The 26,170-nt window shown below is 38.0% G+C and overlaps 1 protein-coding gene across 1 annotated transcript in view; it reads right to left on the bottom strand.

Moving 5' to 3' along the window:
• Positions 1 to 26,170, bottom strand: part of ADAMTS20 (ADAM metallopeptidase with thrombospondin type 1 motif 20) — a 205,735-nt gene that overhangs the window by 26,361 nt on the left and 153,204 nt on the right. Inside the window, exons 30-36 of the mRNA XM_061204404.1 lie at positions 20,363 to 20,536; positions 20,115 to 20,285; positions 12,684 to 12,884; positions 11,856 to 11,985; positions 11,549 to 11,643; positions 11,367 to 11,461; positions 10,685 to 10,818 (exon numbers count right to left, since the gene is read on the bottom strand). Of these exons, the coding sequence (XP_061060387.1) occupies positions 10,685 to 10,818; positions 11,367 to 11,461; positions 11,549 to 11,643; positions 11,856 to 11,985; positions 12,684 to 12,884; positions 20,115 to 20,285; positions 20,363 to 20,536 (1,000 nt within the window). The remainder of the gene's footprint in view (positions 1 to 10,684; positions 10,819 to 11,366; positions 11,462 to 11,548; positions 11,644 to 11,855; positions 11,986 to 12,683; positions 12,885 to 20,114; positions 20,286 to 20,362; positions 20,537 to 26,170) is intronic.

Genomic DNA, 26,170 nt, shown 5'->3' with positions numbered 1-26,170 from the left:
GAGAGCCCCCCTTCCTGGCTAGGAGATCATCTTCTTGCTGTGTCCTCACATGGCAGAGAAAGAGAGTCCTGGTGCCTTTTCCTCTTTTTTTATAAGGGCATTCATCTTACAGTTATGGCCCCACACTCATGAACTAATCTAGACCTAATTATCTCCCCAGGACCAAACACTGTCACATTGGGAATTAGGGCTTCATCATATGAATTATGCAGGACACAATACAGTGCATTGCAGAATGTATGTTAAAGATTCACCTGACAGAATTTGATGATGGATGGCATGTAGGTGTGAGATAAAGGGAGGAGTTAAAGACATTGCTATGTTTTAGCAAGAGTAACTAGAAGTTGATAGTTGTCATTTACTGAAATGGTAAAAATTCAGGTAGAAGGACTGGTTCCTTTGTAGAGATGTGAATGGACCTAGAGTCTGTCATACAGAGTGAAGTAAGTCAGAAAGAGAAAAACAAATATCGTATATTAACGCATATATGTAGAATCTAGAAAAAGGGTACAGATGAACCTATTTCCAGGGCAGGAATAGAGACGCAGACGTAGAGAATGAACATGTGGATGCAGTGGGGGAAGGGGAGGGTGGGACAAATTGTGGGATTAGGAATGACATATATACACTACCATGTGTAAAATAGATAGCTAGTGGGAACCTGCTATAAAGCACAGGAAGCTCAGCTCGGTGCTCTGTGATGACCTAGATGGGTGGGATGGGGGGGGTGAGAGGGAGGTCCAAGAGGGAGGGGATATATGTATACATATCGCTGATTCGCTTCATTGTACAGCAGAAACTAACACAACATTGCAAAGCAATTATACTCCAATTAAAAGAAAAAGAAAGTTCAGTATTGGATACATTGTCAGACGCATATTAGACGTTCATGTAGATATGCAGAGTAGGGAGTTGAATCTTGGAATTCAGGGCAGCAGTCTGAATTACAGATATACATTTGGGACTGTCATTTAATAGATGGTATTTGAAATCTATAAGTTGAAAGAGATCCTTAAGGGAATGACTGAGTCCTGAAGTTCTTCAATACTCAGTGTTGTATAAGATGAAGAGTAACTAGCCAAGTTGAGAAACAGTGAGAAAGACGGGAGAAAGAGTGACCAAGACAGGAGCCAAATGATGAGAGTGAGAAGTCCTGGAAACCAAAGACTGCTGATGGATCAAGTGAAATGAAAATCAAGAATTTGTCATTGGAGTTAGAGAAATGGACGAAGAATTGGTGATGTAAGAGAAAAAAGGAAAGTTTGCTGAAATAATTTTCCTGAGTTCGTACAAAGCAAGGAGCTCAGAGCACAAGTAGAAGGGGTTGCCTCAGATGGCAGCAGAAATAGTTCATCCACAGTGACCAGGAGAGAAGGCAAAGTCTATAGGTCAAGGTTTAGGTAGGTTAGATGGGGCGGTGGTAGTTTGTGGAAATTCCCTTCTGGTTGTTTTTATTTTCTCGGTGAGCTAGGAAACAAGATCATCAGCAATGAGTGACTGGAGTGGAGGTATTAGAAAATTTAGAAGTTTGAAGCCAGAGGAGAAGCTGTGAGTCAGACATTGAGAAGAGTTGGGGAGGAATGGACAAGGGTCCGTGCAAGCTCAGGAGTCATACATTTAAAGTAAGATCAGTGAGAAGAAGATGACGGAAGAGTAAGACCTGGAGATCACCTTCCTTCCCACAGATACATTAGAAATACATCTACACGTGGAACTGCTCCTACAGAACACCCACTGAACGCTGGCAGAAAACGTCAGACCTCCCAAAAGGCAAGAAGCTCCCCACGTACTTGGGTAGGGCAAAAGAAAAAAGAAATAACAGAGACAAAAGAATAGGGACGGGACCTGCACCTGTGGGAGGGAGCCGTGAAGGAGGAAAGGTTTCCACACACTAGGAAGCCCCTTTGTGGGCAGAGACTGCGGGTGGCAGAGGGGGGAAGCTTCAGAGCCACGGAGGAGAGCGCAGCCACAGGGGTGCGGAGGGCAAAGCGGAGAGACTCCCGCACAGAGGCTCGGCGCCGAGCAGCACTCACCAGCCCGAGAGGCTTGTCTGCTCCCCCGCCGGGGCGGACGGGGGCTGGGAGCTGAGGCTCGGGCTTCGGTCGGATTGCAGGGAGAGGACTGGGGTTGGCGGCGTGAACACAGCCTGAAGGGGTTAGCGCACCACAGCTGGCTGGGAGTCCGGGAAAAAGTCTGCAGCTGCGGAAGAGGCAAGAGACTTTTTCTTGCTTCTTTGTTTCGCGGCGCGCAAGGAGAGGGGATTCAGAGCGCCACCTAAACGAACTCCAGAGACGGGCGCGAGCCGCGGCGATCAGCGCGGACCCCAGAGACGGGCATGAGATGCGAAGGCTGCTGCTGCCGCCACCAAAAAGCCTGTGTGCGAGCACAGGTCACTCTCCACACCGCCCCTCCCGGGAGCCGGTGCAGCCCGCCACTGCCAGGCTCCTGTGATCCGGGAACAACTTCCCCGGGAGAACGCACGGCGCGCCTCGGGCTGCTGCAACGTCACGCCGGCCTCTGCCGCCGCAGGCTCGCCCCGCATCCGTATCCCTCCCTCTCCCCGGCCTGAGTGAGCCAGAGCCCCCGAAGCAGCTGCTCCTTTAACCCCATTCTGTCTGGGCGGGGAACAGACGCCCTCAGGCGACCTACAAGCAGAGGCGGTTCCAAATCCAAAGCTGAACGCCGGGAGCTGTGCAAACAAAGAAGAGAAAGGGAAATCTCTCCCAGCAGCCTCAGAAACAGCGGATTAAAACTTCACAAACAACTTGATGTGCCTGCATCTGTTGAATACCTGAATAGACAACGAATCATCCCAAATTCAGGAGGTGGATTTTGGGAGCAGGATATATTAATTTTTACCCTTTTCCTCTTTTTTTTTTTTTTTTTTGAGTTTATATGTATATGCTTCTGGGTGAGATTTTGTCTGTATAGCTTTGCTTTATAATAGCTTTATTTTACTTCACTATATTTTATCCTCTTTCTTTCTTTCTATTTTTTCTCCCTTTTACTCTGAGCCGTGTGGCTGAAAGGCTCTTGGTGCTCCAGCCAGGCATCAGGGCTGTGCCTCTGAGGTGGGAGAGCCAACTTCAGGACACTGGTCCACAAGAGACCCCCCAGCTCCACGTAATACCAAACGGCGAAAATCTCTTAGAGATCTCCATCTCAACATCAAGACCCAGCTTCACTCAACGACCAGCAAGCTACAGTGCTGGACACCCTATGCCAAACAACTAGCAAAACAGGAACACAGCCCCATCCATTAGCAGAGAGGCTGCCTAAAATCACAATAAGGCCACAGACACCCCAAAATACACCACCAGACGTGGATGTGCCCACCAGAAAGACAAGATCCAGCCTCATCCACCAGAACACAGGCACTAGTTCCCTCCACCAGGAAGCCTACACAACCCACTGAACCAACCTTAGCCACTGGAGACAGATACCAAAAACAACGGGAACTACGAACCTGCAGCCTGTGAAAAGGAGACCCCAAACACAGTAAGATAAGCAAAATGAGACGACAGAAAAACACACAGCAGATGAAGGAGCAGGGTCAAAACACACCAGACCTAACAAATGAAGAGGAAATAGGTAGTCTACCTGAAAAAGAATTCAGAATAATGATAGTACGGATGATGCAAAATCTTGGAAATAGAATAGACAAAAATGCAAGAAACATTGAACAAGGACGTAGAAGAACTAAAGAGGAACCAAGCAACGATGAAAAACACAATAAATGAAATTAAAAATACTCTAGATGGGATCAATAGCGGAATAACTGAGGCAGAAGAACGGGTAAGTGACCTGGAAGATAAAATGGTGGAAATAAATACTGCAGAGCAGGATAAAGAAAAAAGAATGAAAAGAACTGAGGACAGTCTCAGAGACCTCTGGACAACATTAAACACACCAACATTCGAATTATAGGGGTCCCAAAAGAAGAAGAGAAAAAGAAAGGGACTGAGAAAATATTTGAAGAGATTATAATTGAAAATTTCCCTAATATGGGAAAGGAAATAGTTAATCAAGTCCTGGAAGCACAGAGAGTCCCATACAGGATAAATCCAAGGAGAAACACGCCAAGACACATATTAATCAAACTGTCAAAAATTAAATATAAAGAAAACATATTAAAAGCAGCAAGGGAAAAACAACAAATAACACACAAGGGAATCCCCATCAGGTTAACAGCTGATCTTTCAGCAGAAACTCTGCAAGCCAGAAGGGAGTGGCAGGATATACTTAAAGTGATGAAGGAGAAAAACCTACAACCAAGATTACTCTACCCAGCAAGGATCTCATTCAGATTTGATGGAGAAATTACAACCTTTACAGACAAGCAAAAGCTGAGAGAGTTCAGCACCACCAAACCAGCTTTACAACAAATGCTAAAGGAACTTCTCTAGGCAAGAAACACAAGAGAAGGAAAAGACCTACAATAACAAACCCAAAACATTTAAGAAAATGGGAATAGGAACATACATATCGATAATTACCTTAAATGTAAATGGATTAAATGCTCCCACCAAAAGACACAGACTGGCTGAATGCATACAAAAACAAGACCCATATATGTGCTGTCTACAAGAGACCCACTTCAGACCTAGAGACACATACAGACTGAAAGTGAGGGGATGGAAAAAGATATTCCATGCAAATGGAAATCAAAAGAAAGCTGGAGTAGCAATTCTCATATCAGACAAAATAGACTTTAAAATAAAGACTATTACAAGAGACAAAGAAGGACACTATATAATGATCAAGGGATTGATCCAAGAGGAAGGTATAACAATTGTAAATATTTATGCACCCAACATAGGAGCACCTCAATACATAAGGCAAATACTAACAGCCATAAAAGGGGAAATTGAGAGCAACACAATCATAGTAGGGGACTTTAACACCCCACTTTCACCAATGGACAGATCATCCAAAATGAAAATAAATAAGGAAACACAAGCTTTAAATGATACATTAAACAAGATGGACTTAATTGATATTTATAGGACATTCCACCCAAAAACAACAGAATACACATTTTTCTCAAGTGCTCATGGAACATTCTCCAGGATAGATCATATCTTGGGTCACAAATCAAGCCTTGGTAAATTTAAAAAAATTGAAATCGTATCAAGTATCTTTTCCGACCACAACGCTATGCGACTAGATATCAATTACAGGAAAATATCTGTAAAAAATACAAACACATGGAGGCTACACAATACACTACTTAATAACGAAGTGATCACTGAAGAAATCAAAGGGGAAATCAAAAAATACCTAGAAACAAATGACAATGGAGACACGACGACCCAAAACCTATGGGACGCAGCAAAAGCAGTGCTAAAGGGAAGTTTATAACAATACAAGCCTACCTCAAGAAACAGGAAACATCTCGAATAAACAACCTAACCTTGCACCTGAAGCAATTAGAGAAAGAAGAACAAAAAAACCCCAAAGGTAGCAGAAGGAAAGAAATCATAAAGATCAGGTCAGAAATAAATGAAAAAGAAATGAAGGAAACAATAGCAAAAATCAATGAAACTAAAAGCTGGTTCTTTGAGAAGATAAACAAAATTGATAAACCATTAGCCAGACTCATCAAGAGAAAAAGGGAGAAGACTCAAATCAATAGAATTAGAAATGAAAAAGGAGAAGTAACCACTGACACCGCAGAAATACAAACGATCATGAGAGATTACTACAAGCAACTCTATGCCAATAAAATGGACAACCTGGAAGAAATGGACAGATTCTTAGAAATGCACAACCTGCCAAGACTGAACCAGGAAGAAATAGAAAATATGAACAGACCAATCACAAGCACTGAAATTGGGACTGTGATTAAAAATCTTCCAACACACAAAAGCCCAGGACCAGATGGCTTCACAGGCGAATTCTATCAAACATTTAGAGAAGAGCTAACACCTATCCTTCTCAAACTCTTCCAAAATATGGCAGAGGGAGGAACACTCCCAAACTCATTCTACGAGGCCACCATCACCCTGATACCAAAACCAGACAAAGATGTCACAAAGAAAGAAAACTACAGGCCAATATCACTGATGAACATAGATGCAAAAATCCTCAACAAAATAATAGCAAACAGAATCCAACAGCACATTAAAAGGATCATACACCATGATCAACTGGGGTTTATCCCAGGAATGCAAGGATTATTCAATATATGCAAATCAATCAACGTGATACACCATATTAACAAATTGAAAGAGAAAAACCATATGATCATCTCAATAGATGCAGAGAAAGCTTTTGACAAAATTCAACACCCATTTATGATAAAAGCCCTGCAGAAAGTAGGCATAGAGGGAACTTTCCTCAACATAATAAAGGCCATATATGACAAACCCACAGCCAATATTGTTCTCAATGGTGAAAAACTGAAACCATTTCCACTAAGATCAGGAACAAGACAAGGTTGCCCACTCTCACCACTATTATTCAACATAGTTTTGGAAGTGTTAGCCACAGCAATCAGAGACGAAAAAGAAATAAAAGGAATCCAAATCGGAAAAGAAGAAGTAAAGCTGTCACTGTTTGCAGATGACATGATACTATACATAGAGAATCCTAAAGATGCTACCAGAAAACTACTAGAGCTAATCAATGAATTTGGTAAAGTAGCAGGATACAAAATTAATGCACAGAAATCTCTTGCATTTCTATACACTAATGACGAAAAATCTGAAAGTGAAATTAAGAAAACACTCCCGTTTACCATTGCAACAAAAAGAATAAAATACCTAGGAATAAACCTACCTAAGGAGACAAAAGACCTGTATGCAGAAAATTATAAGACACTGATGAAAGAAATTAAAGATGATACAAATAGATGGAGAGATATACCATGTTCTTGGATTGGAAGAATCAACATTGTGAAAATGACTCTACTACCCAAAGCAATCTACAGATTCAATGCAATCCCTATCAAACTACCACTGGCATTTTTCACAGAACTAGTACAAAAAATTTCACAATTGGTATGGAAACACAAAAGACCCTGAATAGCCAAAGCAATCTTGAGAACGAAAAATGGAGCTGGAGGAATCAGGCTCCCTGACTTCAGACTATATTATAAAGCTACAGTAATCAAGACAGTTTGGTACTGGCACAAAAACAGAAATATAGATCAATGGAACAGGATAGAAAGCCCAGAGATAAAGCCACGCACATATGGTCACCTTATCTTTGATAAAGGAGGCAAGCATATACAGTGGAGAAAAGACAGCCTCTTCAATAAGTGGTGCTGGGAAAATTGGACAGATACATGTAAAAGTATGAAATTAGAACACTCCCTGACACCATACACAAAAATAAACTCAAAATGGATTAAAGACCTAAGTGTAAGGCCAGACACTATCAAACTCTTAGAGGAAAACATAGGCAGAACACTCTATGAGATAAATCACAGCAAGATTCTTTTTGACCCAGCTCCTAGAGAAATGGAAATAAAAACACAAATAAACAAATGGGACCTAATGAAACTTAAAAGCTTTTGCACAGCAAAGGAAACCATAAACAAGACCAAAAGACAACCCTCAGAATGGGAGAAAATATTTGCAAATGAAGCAACTGACAAAGGATTAATCTCCAAGATTTACAAGCAGCCCATGCAGCTCAATAACAAAAAAATGAACAACCCAATCCGAAAATGGGCCGAAGACCTAAACAGACATTTCTCCAAAGAAGATATACAGATTGCCAACAGACACATGAAAGAATGCTCAACATCATTAATCATTAGAGAAATGCAAATCAAAACTACAATGAGATATCATCTCACACCGGTCAGATTGGCCATCATCAAAAAATCTAGAAACAATAAATGCTGGAGAGGGTGTGGAGGAAAGGGAACCCTCTTGCACTGTTGGTGGGAATGTAAATTGATACAGCCACTATGGAGAACAGTATGGAGGTTCCTTAAAAAACTACAAATAGAACTACCATACGACCCAGCAATCCCACTACTGGGCATATACCCTGAGAAAACCATAGTTCAAAAAGAGTCATGTACCAAAATGTTCATTGCAGCTCTATTTACAATAGCCAGGACCTGGAAGCAACCTAAGTGTCCATCATCGGATGAATGGATAAAGAAGATGTGGCACATATATACAATGGAATATTACTCAGCCATAAAAAGAAATGAAATGGAGATATTTGTAATGAGGTGGATGGAGTTAGAGTCTGTCATACAGAGTGAAGTAAGTCAGAAAGAGAAAAACAAATACAGTATGCTAACACATATATATGGAATCTAAGGGAAAAAAAGGCCATGAAGAACCTAGTGGCAAGACGGGAATAAAGACACAGACCTACTAGAGAATGGACTTGAGGATATGGGGAGGGGGAAGGGTGAGATGTGACAGGGTGAGAGAGTGTCATGGACATATATACACTACCAGATGTACAATAGATAGCTAGTGGGAAGCAGCCGCATAGCACAGGGAGATCAGCTTGGTGCTTTGTGACCACCTAGAGGGGTGGGATGGGGAGGGTGGGAGGGAGGGAGATGCAAGAGGGAAGAGATATGGGAACATATGTATATGTATAACTGATTCACTTTGTTATAAAGCAGAAACTAACACACCATTGTAAAGCAATTATACTTCAATAAAGATGTTTTAAAAAATAAATAAATAAATAAATAAATAACTGCCGTAGTGAGGTGGATGGACTTAGAGTCTGTCATATAGAGTGAAGTAAGTCAGAAAGAGAAAAATAAATACCGTATGCTAACACATATACATGGAATCTAAAAAAAAAAAAAAAAGGTTCTGAAGAACCTAGGGACAGGACAGGAATAAAGACGCAGACGTGGAGAGTGGACTTGAGGACACAGGGAGGGGGAAGGGTGGGCTTGGATGAGGTGAGAGAGTGGAATGGACATATATACACTACCAAATGTAGAATGGATGGCTGGTGGGAAGCAGCCGCATAGCACAGGGAGATCAGCTCGGTGCTTTGTGACCATCTAGAGGGGTGGGGTAGGGAGGGTGGGAAGGAGACACAAGAGGGAGGGGATATGGGGATATGTGTATACATATGGCTGATTCACTTTGTTATACAGCAGAAGCTAATGTACCATTGTAGAGTAATTTTACTCCAATAAAGATGTTGAAAAAAAAAATAATAAAGTAAGATCAGTCAGGAGGGATGTGTATTACTTGCCACATGCAAGATTCTTGGTGCAAGTGCAGAGTAGGTGAAAGGTTTAATTTAATCAAGACTGGGGTTTTGGCACACAAGTATGAGGAAGGAAAAGAGAGAGCAAGTGGAAAATGTATACATTTAACATTGTATCTTCAGAGCCCACTCCAATGCCTGGCAAAATGGCAGGTTTGATAAATTAATGAAAGATAAAAGCTTACTAAACAGCAAATAAGTTCCCAAATGCCCATTATGTACTCAGCAATGCTGACACAACATATATTATTAAATAATAACCATTGTTTATAGAACACCTACTACTTGCAAGGCATTTACTAGATATGTTACAAGTATTATCTCTTAATCCTAACCAAAAAAAAAAAAAAAAAAAGGAAAGAAAGCAGAAAAAAGAAAGAAAAAAACCTGAGAGGCATCTTATTTTAGAGATGAGGGAATTTAGGCTTTAAGAGAGAGATGCCCAAGGTCACATGACTGGTAATTGGATGCAGAGAATTTACACCCAGCAATCTAACTCCAGAGTCTATGATCATAACCAAAGCAGTATAATACTTCCCCACTGCAGTAATTGTGGGTGTTCAGTAAATGGTAGCCACTATTACTGACAATAATAGTTCACCATCATATGACTGATTTAGAGATTATGTATTCATGCATTCACTGTCTCAACAAACATTGTTTTGTTTCTTTTTGTGGTTTAGGTACTGTGCTAGGCACTGGTGATTCAATTGTGATTTAGAATTTCTGCTTCTGAAATGAACTTCTTTGCCTTTTCATGTCACTATGTAATTTTTTGGACGGCAGACTGCCTGATGCTCAGTGTATGTTAGGTTTCATAAAGTATATTTACTTTAACTTGACTGTACTATAAATTACTTCCTAGAAAAGCAGCAGGTCCATAATCTGGGATCTGTGGGTGGGACTTTATCTCCGTACAATGCCAGTTACTAACTGTATGAATTGGGCCAATCACTTAATTCTATAAGTGCATCTTAATTTCATCACTTGCAACAATGTGATGAAATTTTGCCTTATCTAGTATAGGGTTGTTAAAAAGATCAAATGAGATAAAGTATAAGAAAATACTAGACAAACTGTCACCTGAAACTAATGTTAATTATTACTTTAAGCCCTTGCAAAAAAGCTTATACAACTACATTGAGGATATTAACTTCCTTATTTTTAATGTAATTGAGGATTTTAAGGTAGAGGGTTATATCTTGGAAGGGCAGTATCTTTACTATGACAGTATTCTTACTATCTTTACTAATGACAGTGTCATTACCACTACATTTTTATTAAGGGTTCCCATGGTCTGTATCATTGCACTGGAACTATGTAGCTAATAACTTTTTAAAAAAAATTCTAAGTAATTATTGTACAATGCTAGGCCCTTCTCTATACCCTAGCTACCACATATACCATATAGTATATTGTTAGACTTGCATTAGCAAACAGATACTTTTCATTTTACAAATAGAGATTCAGCACTTACTTTTAATTTGCATGGAATTAAGATCAATTCTTATTTTGCTGAAAACAGTGTGTCCAGCGGCCAAGTAGTCATTTTTACACTCACAGTCTTGCCTCCTGCTTCCATTAAAAGGACATTCATATGGATTTTGCAGTCTGTAACAACATTAAAATATTTTAGTATTAGATACCGTTATTAGACCATAATGCAGATAAATGGTAAACTTTGGAAGTGGGAAGGTAAAAGACACACTCTTCAATATTTTGGGGTCAACAAGTTAAATATGAAAGAAGTAAAAATTACTCAACAAGTTAAATGTCAAAGAAATACAAAATGATCAATGGGAAATTCAAGACCAGTTTGTGGGAAAATAATTCAGCTGTAGTTCTCCTAGCTTTTGTTACTGGAATTAATTTGATTTCTATGAAAATACACACAGGTCTTAAATTCTTCCCTCCTCTGTTGTCTCACTGCTCACCCATAGTATCCTTCTTAGTCAGTCTCTCTGTGAGTACATGTTAATGCCCAAATCTTTATTATTGAACAGGCATGGACAACATCTGGCTTAGGTCCTAATATGTCCATGTGTTCCTAAATTACTTGTCCCACTGGGAGCTATTCAAGTACCACTCTGAACTCTGGAACTTCTCATTCTCTTGAAGGACCATAAAAATGCACAGATAAGGCAAAACACAGCATATACCTAAAGCCATACACTTCAGAAAAGTTGTCTTCTTCACCTTTGACCAGTGATATATATTCCTTGGGGTTCTGCAAGTGCATGCCAGCACAGTAGATCTAAAGAGAAAATGCAAAGATCTAGAAAAGCTTTTTTCAAAGTCAACAGTCAATGTTAAAATCAAATAGGAACTGTCTTCATAATACCTTTATTATTCTTCCTTTAATGTTAAGGTAATAGTCACCATCCTTGGTAATGTTGTTTTTCACTTGGATTTCTTTACAGCTGGTAAATGTTTTACCTTCAAGGACAAGTGAGTACAACTTATCAACAATGAACAAATTACAGACACAACATGAATTTAACTCATTTACACCAATATTGTTATACTCTGAAAAAAAACAGACCTTTCATTTTGTGGACTGTATGACTACTCTAAATATTTATTTTCAGATTTTAATTAAAACTTCTTAGGAACGCTTAGGTTCTAGATTTTTGAAGTCTAGTACTTACAGTCATGGACATAACATTTCTTTTGAGCATCTGGTTTTAAACTCTTTAAACATAAGTCACTGGACCAACCATTGTCAGCTATGCATTCCACTCTTCTCTCCATTATCCCAACTCCACAAGTCACAGAGCACTGTGAACAGAGTAAAATTTGAAGGTAAAGCATATAATGGATAATAAGGTCAGTAAATACATATCTCCTCTTTTCAAACTAGGTCCTTTTGGAACAAACTGATGATCAATAATGGTTAGAATTACTGCAGACACAAAAATATCCTGGAGGCTAGAGAGTCACAGGTGGGGCTAATCCTTAAGAAACTGAATCTATTCTTTCTCAGCTACTGGCTTCTTTCCATTTATTTTGTATAGTTAGCTCAGCAGTATATTGTAAATACTTGATAAATATTGATTAATGACGGTTATTCAGACTACTGAGTTTTTACTCATTGCTGTATGCTAAGTTTGCAAAGCAATATTTACTTGCTTTCTATCAATTAAATTGGAAATGGAATATGGTGCAAATAACCTGTATTACTCATACATTAGATTTATTTACTTGTTCACTTAACCAATAAGTATTGCTTAAGCATCTATTCAAAATGCAAGCCACTGTGCCAGGCTCTCTGAGGAACAGAAACAAGTATTAGTTATGGTCTCTGCTTAAGGCAGGTTACAGCAAACATAGAAAAAGAGATGATAACTGATAAATAAAGTGACAGACAATAGGGGTATGAGACAACTCTGATAGCTAGTTAGACGTGCAGAATACTAGACATCCCACAACTAGAAAGTCTTATTCAGAAGATTTTAAATTCATAATTATATACTGACCTTGCTCCATTTTCCAACTTTCCAAGTGGCCATATGCAAACAGGTTCTAAAATTGCATTTGTAAACCTGAGGGGAAGGCAGCACAGGGCATTCTTGATAGTCTATAGGCCACAGCTCACGAAGCTTGTATTTCTCAGTAGATCGGATCCCAATGCAGTATGTAATCCTTTGCTGGTAACTAAATCCACAGTTACCTGCACACTGAAAAATACAATGTTATGAAGGGAGAAGAAGATGCCCTTAAACTTAACCCGGGTTAAGCAGCACTACTTTCCAGGTGCTTAATATATACTATGTTATGGTATCCCCACAACAATCTTATTTATTAGCCTCATTTACAGATGGGTAAACAAAGTTCAGAGGTATTAGGCAACTTTCGCAGAGTTGTACCAGGATGGAAAGGATCCAGATTCAGGATAGATTGTCTATTTGTAGTGCCTATGTTTTTTCTGTTTGTTCGTTTGTTTGTTTGTTTTCTTGGTCACACTACAAAGAATAGCTTAACTGAATGAAAATTTATCTCCTGATAAGCACAGCTTTGGAGAAATGAAACATATCAAGGGTTCTTACCTGAAATAAAGGACATTTATTAGTCTTAATGTACTTGTAACTCTATATAAGTTTAGCATGTATTTATCTCTATACATACAATGTGATGTGTACTACCATTTGACTAGAATAGGTAAGTGATTTAGATATAAATTAACGATCCAGAGAAAAAAATGGGCAAATAGATTTCTGACTTCAGCAAAAAGGAGTGACAAGGAATAGAGTTACCATCTGACCTAAAACAACAAAAACACCTGAACAAAATATGTATTGATAAAACAATGGCTTTTAAGACACTGGACATTAGGCAATAAAGGACAGTGATCCCTGGGAGATGGAAACAAACAAAGTGACCCTATAATTGCTCCAGCTTAATGTCTTGAGAGAGTTTCCAGGTTTTGAAACAAGGAAAGGGATCTCAAGGGGACAGCAGAGTTCTGACCAGTGCAAACATGTGAGAACACCAACTGAGGCCAAGGGATGAACCAATTAAAAGACATATGGGGACATCCCTCGTGGTCCAGTAGGTAAGACTCCGTGCTCCCATGCAGGGAGCCTGGGTTCGATCCCTGGTCGGGGAACTAGATCTCGCATGCATGCTACAACTGAAAGTCCACATGCCGCAACCAAGAAGTCCGCATGCCACAACTGAAAGATCCCATATGCTGCAACTAAAGATCCCGCATGCCACAACAAAGATATCGTGTGCCTCAACTAAGACCTGGTGCAACATAAATAAATAAATAAATAAATAAATAAATAAATAAATATTTTTAAATAAATAAATGACATATGAATCACTGTATCTGGCACTCACACAGGACCAAATATAGTGTCTGTTCCCTTCATTCAGACTGGAAAACCTTATATACATGCAGCAATAGATAGAGTACTCAAAAGGTGCTCTTGCCACAGTAGACAGGAATAGCTAACCCTAGACTGAACAACGCACTGGTCTCCCATAAAAAAATCTTAAGAGCAAGACAAGAAAAGATCACACTTCTTACAGACAAAATAACTGCATTCTGGACAAAGCTCAAAATATACGTATAGGAATAAAAACTATCCAGTAGCCAACAAAGTAGAATTCATAATGCCTGGCATGCAATAAAAAATTAACTGGCATGCAAAGAGGCAGGAAAATATAACCTATGATGAGGAGAAATATCTATCTATCAAAGCAGACCCCAAGGGGTGAGTGACATCGGTGAAAACAGTAGAGCAAGGACATCTGAAAATGTTCTCTTCTATAAAGGCAATGAGAAAACTGACAAAACTTGTGAAAATCAACTTTTTCAGAGCTCTGTAAATTAACCAAAGGCTTGCAGCAATCCAGGAAGCATTTATTAAAGAAATAAGGCTAAATCTCAGTAAGAAGAGTGAGCTTTGTGTGTTTTAGTTTGCCCTATTCCCATTCCCCCTCTTCAGCTCTATAGGAGGCTTGAAAATCAATAGCCCTGTAGACATAGTGAAAAACAAAAGCGTGGAAGCCACCAGAGGGATTGGACATCTTTCTAAGCCTCATTTCCAGAGAACTGTCATTATTTGAACTGTTTTGTGGTTTTCTGAAAGACCTCACTTGCAAGTCTCTGTTTGACTTTACCCAGCGCTTGCCCAGTGCTAAAAGCCTTCTCCTTGGAGGCATTTTTGAACACAATTAAAGGCTATTGTTTAACTTTGCAGCTTCCAGAGGAAGTGGATAACAGTCAGGCAAGCAATGGGCTACCAAAAAAAGCTTAAAAGGAAAAGCTGGGAAAGGAGATGTCCACAGGAGCTTTAAAAGCTCCAACAGAGTCATAGATAACTAGAAAGCTATGGACATACATAAGGTTGTGCACATGTCTAGGGCTGTGTGCAAGCTTAGGAAATATCTGAGAAGTACCTACACTCTCATTTCTGGCTGATGTCAAGGCTCTACTCAAGCAGGAAGTTAAGGTTAAGGAAGAGTTGTCAACTGCCTCATCTAGTGTTGAAGATGCCCACACATGCACACAGAGCCCCTTGGCAAAGACTGGAGATTACTGGTTCCAAGTATCTGAGGAAACCACTATCCAGTCATTAGTTGAAAACTAATCAAATAGAGACTTTAGTGACCACATGAGACAAAGAATACAGACTTTACCGTTAGTTCAGAAAAGTCACTGACCAAACAAACAAACAACAACAAACAGCAGTAACAACAAACTCTGGGAAGACGGGAGAACCTGTGTAGAAATCTGTGTGTAGAAATCTGTGTAGACCTATAACAAGTAAAGAGATTGAATTAATAAACAAAAAACTTCACACAAGTAAAAACCCAGGACCAGAGCCTTCACTGGTGAATTCCCCCAAAAGTTTAAAGAAGAATTAGCACCCTCCCCCTCCAAAACACTTCCAAAAGATAGAATAGAAAAAAACACTTCCTAATTTGTCATATGAGGCCAGTATTTCCCTCATAGCAAAACTAGGCAGACATAACAAGGAACGAAAACTACAGACCAATATCTCTTATGAATATAGATGCAAAAATCCTCAACAAAACACTAGCAAAACAATCCCAGAAGCAAATAAAAAGGATCATACACCATGACAAAGTAAGATTTATCCCAGGAATGTAACATTGTTTCAACATGTGAAATCAATCAATGGAATACATCATACAAATAGACTCATAAAGACCACATGAGCATCTCAATAGATGCAAAAAAAGCATTTGACAAATTCTAACACATTTTCATGATACAAACACCAAGCAAACTAAGAATAGGAGGGTATGATAAAGAGAATCTACAAAAAAATCCGTAGCTAACCTATTCAATTATGAAAATTGAAAGTTTTCCTCTAAAGAGAAGGATATCTGTTTTTACCACTTCTACTCAACGTTGTTTTGGAGTTTCTAGCCAGGGAAACTAGGCAAGAAAAAGAAGTAAAAGACACCCAGATTTAAAGGAAGAAATAAAACCACCTGGATTTGCAAATGATATACTTCTGTATATAGAAAACGCTAAGTAATCCACATAAAAAAAGAACTGGGCTCAATAAATGTGTTTAACATACAAAAATCAATTCTATCTCTACACATTATGAATGGACGAGCAGAAAATGAAATTAAGAGTATAATTCCATTTTCAGGAGCATAAAAAATTAATAAAATTTTTAGGAACAAAATTAACCAAAAAAGTGTAAGATTTGTACAATGAAAATTATAAACTATAAAGCATCCTTGAAAGAAATTAATAAGAGCTAAATAAATGGAAAGACATGTCAATTCATGGATTGCAAGACACTATTAAGATGGCAACATTCCCCAAACTGATCAAGATTCAATGTAATCTCTAACAAAATCCTAGCTGGAGTTAACACAGAATATGACAAGTTGATCCTAAAATTTATATATGAATGTAAGGGACACAGCATAAGCAAATAATCTTGAAAAGGAAAAACAAAATTGGTTCTCTCACACTTCCTGATTTCAAAACTTACTATAAAACTACCTTACTATAAGACCAAGACTATGTGGTACCGATATAAGGATAGGCACGTAGATCAGGGAACTGAATTCAGAGTTCAAAAATAACTCTTCAGTAATAGATAATTCAATGAGGAAAGAGCAGTTTTTTCCAAAAATTGTGTTGGAACATCTGGATAGCCACATGCAAAAGGATAAAGTTGGACCCTTCACATCATATACAAAAATTAATACAAAGTGGATTACAGACCTGAACGTATCAGCTAAAATTAAAAAATTCTTAGAACAAAATATAAGTGTGAATCTTTGTAACCTTGGATGGGCAATAGTTTCTTAGAAATGATACCTAAAGTACAAGTGAACAAAAAAAATAAATTTGACCTCATCAAAATTAAATACATTTGTGCACAAAAGACACTATCAAGAAAGTGAAAATGCAAAAGAAAAAGTTACAACTGACACTACAGAAATACAAGGATCATAAAAGATTACTGCAAACAATTATACACCAACTAATTAGATAACCTAGAAGACATGGATAAATTTCTAGAAATGCACAAATTAGACAACCTAGAAGACATGGATAAATTTCTAGAAATGTTCAGTCTCCCAAGACTGAACCAGGAAGAAATAGAAAATATGAACAGACCAATCACATGCACTGAAATTGAAACTGTGATTTAAAAACTCCCAACAAACAAAAGTCCAGGACCTGATGGCTTCACAGGCGAGTTCTATCAAAAATTTAGAGAAAAGTCAACACCTATCCTTCTCAAAATATTCCAAAAAATTGCCAATGAAGGAACACTTCCAAATTCATTCTACAAGGCCAGCATTACCCTGATACCAAAACTAGACAAAGATATCACACACACACACACACACACACACACCCACACACACACACACACAAATACAGGTCAATATCACTGAACATAGATGCAAAAATCCTCAACAAAATATTAGCAAACCAAATTTAAGTGCGATTTAGTCCAGGGATGCAAGGATGGTTCAATATCCACAAATCAATCAACAGATATACCACATTAAGAACATGAAGGATAAAAATCATATGATTATTTCAATAGTACAGGGAACATACCTCAATATAATAAAGTTTATTATGACAAACCCACAGCTAACATCACACTCAGCGATGACAAGTTGAAAGCTTTTCCTCTAAGCCTTCCTCTAAGATCAAGAACAAGTCAAAGATCTCACTCTCACCACTTTTATTCAACATAGTTTTGGATGTTCTAGCTACAGCAGTCAGACAAGAAAAAGAGACAAAAGACATTTAAATTGGAAAGGAAGAAGCAAAACTGTAACCATTTGCAGATTACATGATATTATATATAGAAAACCCTAAAGACTCCACCAAAAAACTATTGGAACTAACGAATGAATTCACTAAAGTTGTAGGATACAAAATCAATACACAGAAATCTGTTGCATTTCTATACACTAACAAAAAACTATCAGAAAGAAAAATTTTAAAAACCATTCCATTTACAATTGCATCAAAAGGAATAAAATACCTAGGAATAAATTTAACCAAGGAGGTGAAAGACCTGTACTCTGCAAACTATAAGACATTGATGAAAGAATTGAAGATGACACAAGTAAATGGAAAGATACACCATGCTCATGGATTGGAAGAATTAATATTGTTAAAATGTCCACACTACCCAAAGCAATCTATAGATTTAATGCAACCTATCAAAATACCAGTGGCATTTTTCACAGAACTAGAACAAAGAATCCAAAAATTTGAATGGAACCACAAAAGGCCTGGAATAGCCAAAACAATCTTAAGAAAAAAAAAAAACAAAAAACCCCCCCCAAAAAACCCAAAGCTGGAGTTTCCACGCTCTTGGATTTCAAACTGTATTATAAATCTATAGTAATCAAAACTGTATGATACTGGCACAAAAACAGACACATAGCTGAATGGTACAGAACAGAGATCCCAGAAATAAACCCATGCTTATATGGTCAATTAATCTACAACACAAAGCTAGGAATATACAATGGGGAAAAGAGAGTCTCATTGATAAATGGCATTCGGAAAACTCGACAGCTACGTGCTAAACAATAAAACTGGATGATTTCCTTACACCATATACAAAAATAAACTCAAAATGACTAAAGATTTAAATGTAAGATCTGAAACCCTAAAACTCCTGGAAGAAAACATAGGTAATATGCTCTTTCACACCAATCTTAGCAGTATTTTCTTGTATACATCTCCTCAGGCAAGGGCAACAAAAGCGAAAACAAACAAATGGGACCACATCACAATAAAAACCTTTGGCACAGCAAAGGAAACTATCAAAAAAGTGAAAAGACAGCCTACTGAATGGGACAATATATTTGCAATGATATATCGGATAAGGGGTTAATATCCAAAATATATACAGAACTCACACAACTGAATATCAAAAAAAGCAAACAATTCAGTTTAAAAATGGGCAGAGGATCTGAATAGATATTTTTCCAAGGAAGACATACAGATGGCCAACAGACACATGTAAAAATGCTCAACATTACTAATCATCAAGGAATTTCAAACAAAAACTCTGATATCACCTCATACCTGTCAGAATGGCTATAATCAAAAAGACAACAAAAAAACAAGTGCTGGCAAGGATATGGAGAAAAGGGAACCCTCCTGCACTGCTGGTGGGTGTATAAATTGGTACAGCCACTATGGAAAATATTATGGCATTTCCTCAAAAAATTGTGAATGGGAATTACCATATGATCCAGCAAAATTCCACTTCTGGATATTTTCCTGAAGAAAACAAAAACACTAACTCAAAAAGATATATGCACCCCAATATTTATTGCAGCATTGATTACAACATTCACGATATGGAAGCAACCTAAGTTTCCACAAATAGATGAATAAAGAAGCGATAGATAGATGATAGATAGATAGATAGATAGATAGATAGATAGATAGATAGATAGATAGATAAATAGATAGATAGATAGATAGATATAGATAGATAGATAGATAGATAGATGATAGATATAGATAGACAGATAGATAGATAGATGGATGATAGACAGAGATAGATATATGCTGTACCCCTTAAACTTATACAGGGCTGTGCGTCAATTATATCTCAATAAAACCGGAAGAGAAAAATTTTTTAAAGCAGCCAACTATGCAGGGACAGATGCCAAATCGTCCCTGGTAGTCGGTTTCAAAGTTGTCACCGCTTCAGAACTGCACCAGAGTTTAACATACATGTCGCTATTACTCTATTTGCATCATCCAACTGCCAGCGATTTTATCCCTTAGATTAATATGCACACCATCATCTGCTCCCATGTTCAAATTTAGACCCAGTTTCAACTGGGTCACATTTGAAATTCAGTTGTGTTTTCCAGGAGCGAAAATTCTCAACTTCCTTTCTTTGCCTTACCTGCGATGAGTCTCCCGTTACCACAATATACTTGCAGGGAGGGTTTCTGCACTTTCTGATTGCAATAGGTCTGGTTGAAGGATCGCAGAAACTTTCATTCACTTGCATGTTTTGTGCACCCACGCACTTCACTTGCCGATGTGTCTCTCTTTTCTTACATGACGTTGAACACTAGAAATACAATGACGAAATGTAGAACACATTCTTTCACTGAAGGGTTGTCTGAAAGTTTACTTGACAATACTCACATCCAGCCACTCTCCCGCCACCCAATGGTACTGTATGCAGTCCTGACGCCAACATTGTCTCTGAAAATAAGGCCGCGTGGATTGATTACACTTTTCTTCCGCCACCCGACCAACGCCTCGCAGTCTGCAGTACACATCCCTTTGCTGAACTCCAGAGCCACAGGTCACAGAGCACTACGAAGAAGCCCAAACGATTGGAATAATTAACTAACAAATATCAAATTATGTAAAAATCGCAAAGTAGAGCAAAATTATACCATGCATTAGATAGAAAATATATGCAAGAAGTATTTTTAACATTGCCTGGTCTGGAGCACCTATACAACTATACAAATAGATGTTCTTTATTTTGCAATACCTATTCAAGTCTTGTAGAAACTATGACCAGATACTCCATCCGAATTGATAGCTCTCTCTTCTGACTTAAACATACTTAATATCTATAAAATTTACCACACAAACTATTCTACTACTACATTGCTTTTGAACATTATTTAAATATTGAAATTACGCTGTATGCATAATCTCCCTCAAAGCAACAATAATTTCCAAGTTTGGGTTCTATCCATCTTTATACCTGCCGTCCCTACTACAGCTTGGGGATCCAAACATTTGCTGATTTGTTGACTCCTGATTATATTTCAGTGGAGAGGTGTTTTGGGAAACTGATCATGTAAGCTTACAGTTTACTTAGACAACCTTGTCTTAGCCTCTCCTCTCACTTGTCTTATCTGTACAAAGATTTTGTGTTATTTGTAAAATTTCACAGAACATGTTCCACACATTTATTCCTCGCAACAGCTCTACAAAGGAGGCACCAGGGCTGAGGGCCCGGGACTTAGCTAAGAGATGTTAAGTCATTTGCCTGAGCTGCTACGCGAAGTCAGTGGTGAAGCAGGTTTAAGCCCACTTCTTTCTGACTGCAGCCTTTGAGCTCTCCCCGTGCTGCCTCCACGGGATGGAGAAGGACTTGGCAACTTCTCAGGGCTTTCTCAACTCCGCAAGGCCAAGCCATAAAACAGCAGAGCCTGACCACAACCAAGAGCTGGGATGCCAACATTAATAAAGTGGGGAGAACGTTTAAGGGTATTTATTTAATTTGTGAGCTTGGTTTTTATACTCTTTGTTATTCCAGAAGGGATTGGAGGTCATATTGAGTGTTACATGGGGCCTCATGGCTGTTCGCAACTGTGACAGTGTAAGGGTAAAAATTCAGGTTTTTCATTGAGATCTCTATTTCTGCAGGATTCACAGAGTCAGTGGTTGCTTTTTTCTCTAACAGTAAATATGTCTCTGCAGAATATGGTTTCACCATGAATTTTAAAACACTTAAAGCCCACAAAAGCTAAGAACTTAGTTCACCTGTTAGACTCAAGTTCCTCTTATAAACTCTTGCAACAATTTGACTCTAGTGGCACCTTTAAATTTAGTTTTCGGTCTTGTGTGTATAAGTGGCAACCACTGACTTAAAAGAGGATTTTTATATTTTTTTAACTTACAAAGAACATCATGCATATCTACATCGCTTACTTATATTGACCCTCATTTTATGCTTTAGCAGTTGAATTTTGACAGCTCATTGAATGTTTTCACAAAAAAGACACGGCTCCTTTGTATGGAGATAATAATAACTTAATGTGTATTTTGTGCAGGGCACAATATTAGGCAGACTAAGATGTCAGGATGTAGTTTAACTTATCTGAACCTCCGCTGAAAATGTTTAGTCTATAAAATAAGGCTCCTGCAAACATTTTCCAGTGATAATTTCACAAATATAAACCATATTCGGAAAACTTCCTACTTCTAAACCTGAAAAAAATTCCTGAAAACAAATTTCATGCAACACAATTTAGCAAGAAGTTCTTTCAGATAAATATCATTTTCTACAGTTCAATAATCCACAGTGGCTGACTGATCCTTTGACCACAGCATGCATTCAGAAGAATCCACTGACACCATACGGAGCTACTATAATGGACCTCACCCTCAAAGGAAAAAAAAAAAACTGGACTACTGCTTGGAAGGACACAAGTAACTTTTGTTTTTCAGCATTTTTTAGAGTTAAGAGTACAAAAAACTAAACTGATGCGATTTCAGATTTGAATAGAGGAGAGAATTCATTGCTTAAATGAAGTATTTCTTAGCCTCATGCCATTGATAACCCTAACTGCCAAGTCCAAGAGACACTCTTCAAGTCTTTTCTTAGTTAATCTCACTGACACCTTCAGCACCAGTGACCACATTCTGTTGAGCCTTTCTGGCCTCTGTGATTGAAATCCCCTCTGGTTCCAGGTACTCTCCTCTTGGAGTCCTTAACTGACTCTATTTTCTCTGTTTAGCCTTTGAATGTTAGCGTCTCCCAGGGTTCTCTTTATAACTTGCTTCTCTTTGTACCCTTTGAGCTCTCTCTGAGCAATTTCTTCTATGTCCCAATAATTTTTAAATCTGTTCTCTCCAGCCTTGATCATAATTCTGAGCTCTCCATTTAGATTTTCATGTATTTACGAGGAATTTTTCATGTATTGACAAGAATTTTCATGTATTTTCTACATAGATATGTCAAAGGCACCTCAAATCCAACGTTTCCAAAGCCTAACTTATCGCCTTTGCCCATCAGTTCCTCTTCCGGGCTGTGGATGCTGCAAAGATATGATAACTCACTCTTACGTCCAGCGACGTATTAGAATGACCTCCCAAGGTACAGCTGTAACTCCAGAGTAGTCACCCTTATTCAACAGCTTTATTGAACCACATTTTTATAAGCATGTTAAATTTTATCTTTCTTTAAAAATCCAAGTAACTCATATGAAAGCAATGCGAGTTTATCATTACGAGTATGACACAAATAATTGATTGGAAGGCACTAACTGACCGCCACTGCATAATTTAACTCAGAGAGGAAAAATCAGCCAAATTTCCTATTCACGCGTACATGTACTACAACACTGCATAGCCTGGCGCTTTAAAGACTTGACAGTGGAAATGGAGAAGGTAAGTTTTAGCCAATCCACAGGTACTGTAGCTGTTTTAGCTACTGTAGAGCAGAGATGAAGAAATGTTAGAACATGCATTGCCAAAATGGGTTCATTAAGGCTAACTCACTCTGCTATTTAACAAACAATTATTTAAAATGTAATAGTAAAGTCCTTTCTTGATGCATTATTTATAATTTCTTGTTAATGGATTAAGGTTTTGATTTTATTATAGTCAGTTATTTGTAACTATAGTTTATTTCAAATGCATCAATATTGTAGCAGTAGTATTAGCAGTAGTACAGGATTTTGAGTTGGAAAAGACTCTAGGAATATTTAATTCCAATTCCTCTTCCATCCTGAAATCCATTTTACAGCAGTAGTGAATGAATGAATATCAAACCTACCCATACTTCCATAGCCTCAGTATGAGTAAGTTCACTATATCCTGAAAGCAATCATTTCATTTTTGGGTGACTCTGCAGTTTTAGCAAATAATTGAGCTGAAATATTCTTCCATAAACTTTACCCACTGTCTAGAACCTGTCCTCCTTATCAACATAGAACAAATACATACTTACTTTCATGTGAGAAAGTATAAAGGTGTGAGGCCTGGAAAGGGAGCAGCTATTTTATGACGATTAGGAGTTGATCAACAGAATCACAGAAATGCCAATCCAGCATCCTGCCATCGTGGAGCTACTGAATCAAACTTAAATCTAGTGACTTTCTGGTCTTGTTAAGTAAAGAATAAATGACTTAAAAAATAAAAAAAGAATAAATGACTTTGAGTTCAAGCCACTAATAATCAGTGCTTTCCCTACTTGCAACAGAACACAGTGGAACTGATACAGAATAGTTATAACAATTCGATTGTGCTTCTCTGGGGATTTGATAATTTGTCAAGACTTTTCTTACAGTGTGGGTCTCAGAATAGGTACTGCTCCAAAAATCTGACCAGAATTTATTAGTGCAAAGTTCTGAACACTCTTCATGTATTAATGTAGCCTAATATGTTGCTAGTGCTTTAAGCAACTACACCATATTCAATACATGATCAATTAAACCCTCAGTTATTTTCCTAAGATATGTAAAATCCATATATATCTTAAATTTATGCAACAGACTTTTTATGTATAAATAAGCCTGTAATGAACTCAACACAACATAGAAATTACGTTTCTGTTGAATGCATTGTTAATGTGTCATCCAGTGATATTCTGCAATTGTTGACTTCAGGTGCCTTGTAAGAGGGGAGATACATTGCTAAGGAAGTAAAAGACATTGCTAAGGAAGTAAAAGACATTGCTAAGGAAGTATAAAGATGAGCTCAGGTAAAATGATAACTATAAAATAATTATGACAGCAACTACAGTAGGTAAGACTCAGACAAGTGTTCAAAGGCTCACACCCCCCATCACTTGCTGGCCTGTGACCTGCACAAGCTATTCAGTACTTAACCCCTATAAGCCGTTGTTTCCTCATCTGCATAATGAATAATACCTACAGTTGGGAAGAATACAGAAGTCTCTCAGCAGTGTCAGGAAGTGACTGTCCCTTGCTGCTTCCTTCCTATTCCCATTTTTTTCACTTTTCTTACAGAGATACAAATATTTTTGCCTTGAAAAGTTTCTCGACACATGCCTCAAACCAAAGAGTATTAGTTGTCTCAGCCCACTCAAAGATAGACCATCTTAAGTATCAAGAAAGATGATAAAGGAAGCGAGTTAACAGGCAGCATAGAAATTCAAAAACAGAATTGCTGGCACTAGCTAGAAAAGATGGAGAAGCACAGTTCACCCAGCCCCAGAACAAAAAGACATCCTCTCTGGCCTTGGCCTCAGCCTGTCTTCCTGGAAGAAAACTCACTTAACCTAGGTGTAAAGATGAAGAGGCTCTGCATTCTTGGTCAGGGGCTGTGGGGACTTAAGATTTACTATCTTTTTAGATTATAAAAGATATATATGTATACATCACAATTTTTTCAAATATGACTATATTTGAAATCAAATATTTAAATCAAATATGATTTATATACGTATTTTGGAAATATAGAAAATATGGAATTACAGAAATACAAAATCACTTAACCATGTCAGCATTTAGCACATAGTTTCCAAAAAAATTTTTTTTCAGATTAGGTGTTTTGGGAAAGGGGGGCACTAGCCAGTAGACTTGTGAGATTTTGGAACTCATATCACATTTGGTTCCAGCTCTGATCGTAAAATACTGCAAAGAAAATAATGGGTCCCTGAAAAGAGGGACCAAGTAAGTGGCTGCTATCACGAGGCTCTAGATTCAATAGGGTTGCCTGAGATTCTTCAAGTATCTTTCTAAGCTGTCCGGCAGGTTTGTCATGATCAAGGGGAGGTGAGAATTCTGGATGATTTTTTTTTTTTTTCCTGAGTATAAAAACTACATTTGGATGGCATTGAACTAAGCATGAGACCATGAGGATGCTAACACCCCATGCTAGCCTTAAAAACTTGAATTTACAACTGAAGCTGGTATTCCCAAATAGGTAAAATTAGGTGAAAACAAAAACAAAAAGCCTGGTTCCAGAAATAAGAGGATGAGGCTTTTTTCTTTTTAAATGATTCCAGTATTTATTTTGCCTCTAAACGTATATATCTGGACCCTAGGGACAAAGGAGTCTATATAGCAATGTTTGTTCCTGTTTGGCTGCAGTCATTAAAATGTATTACTAAATCCTTTCATTAAAAAAATGATATCAAATACCAAATGAAGAGTGTTAACTTCAAAACTCATTTGAGTACGTCTGTGGTCACAGTTTGCCAAATAAGTCTTTCCATTAGAGGTACAATGTAAAATAGTA

This window comes from Eubalaena glacialis, chromosome 11 (genome assembly GCF_028564815.1).
Source record: "Eubalaena glacialis isolate mEubGla1 chromosome 11, mEubGla1.1.hap2.+ XY, whole genome shotgun sequence".
NCBI classification, from domain to species: domain Eukaryota; kingdom Metazoa; phylum Chordata; class Mammalia; order Artiodactyla; family Balaenidae; genus Eubalaena; species Eubalaena glacialis.
The sequence above is the reverse complement of the archived record's forward strand: the minus strand, read 5'-3'. Positions and strand labels throughout refer to the sequence as shown.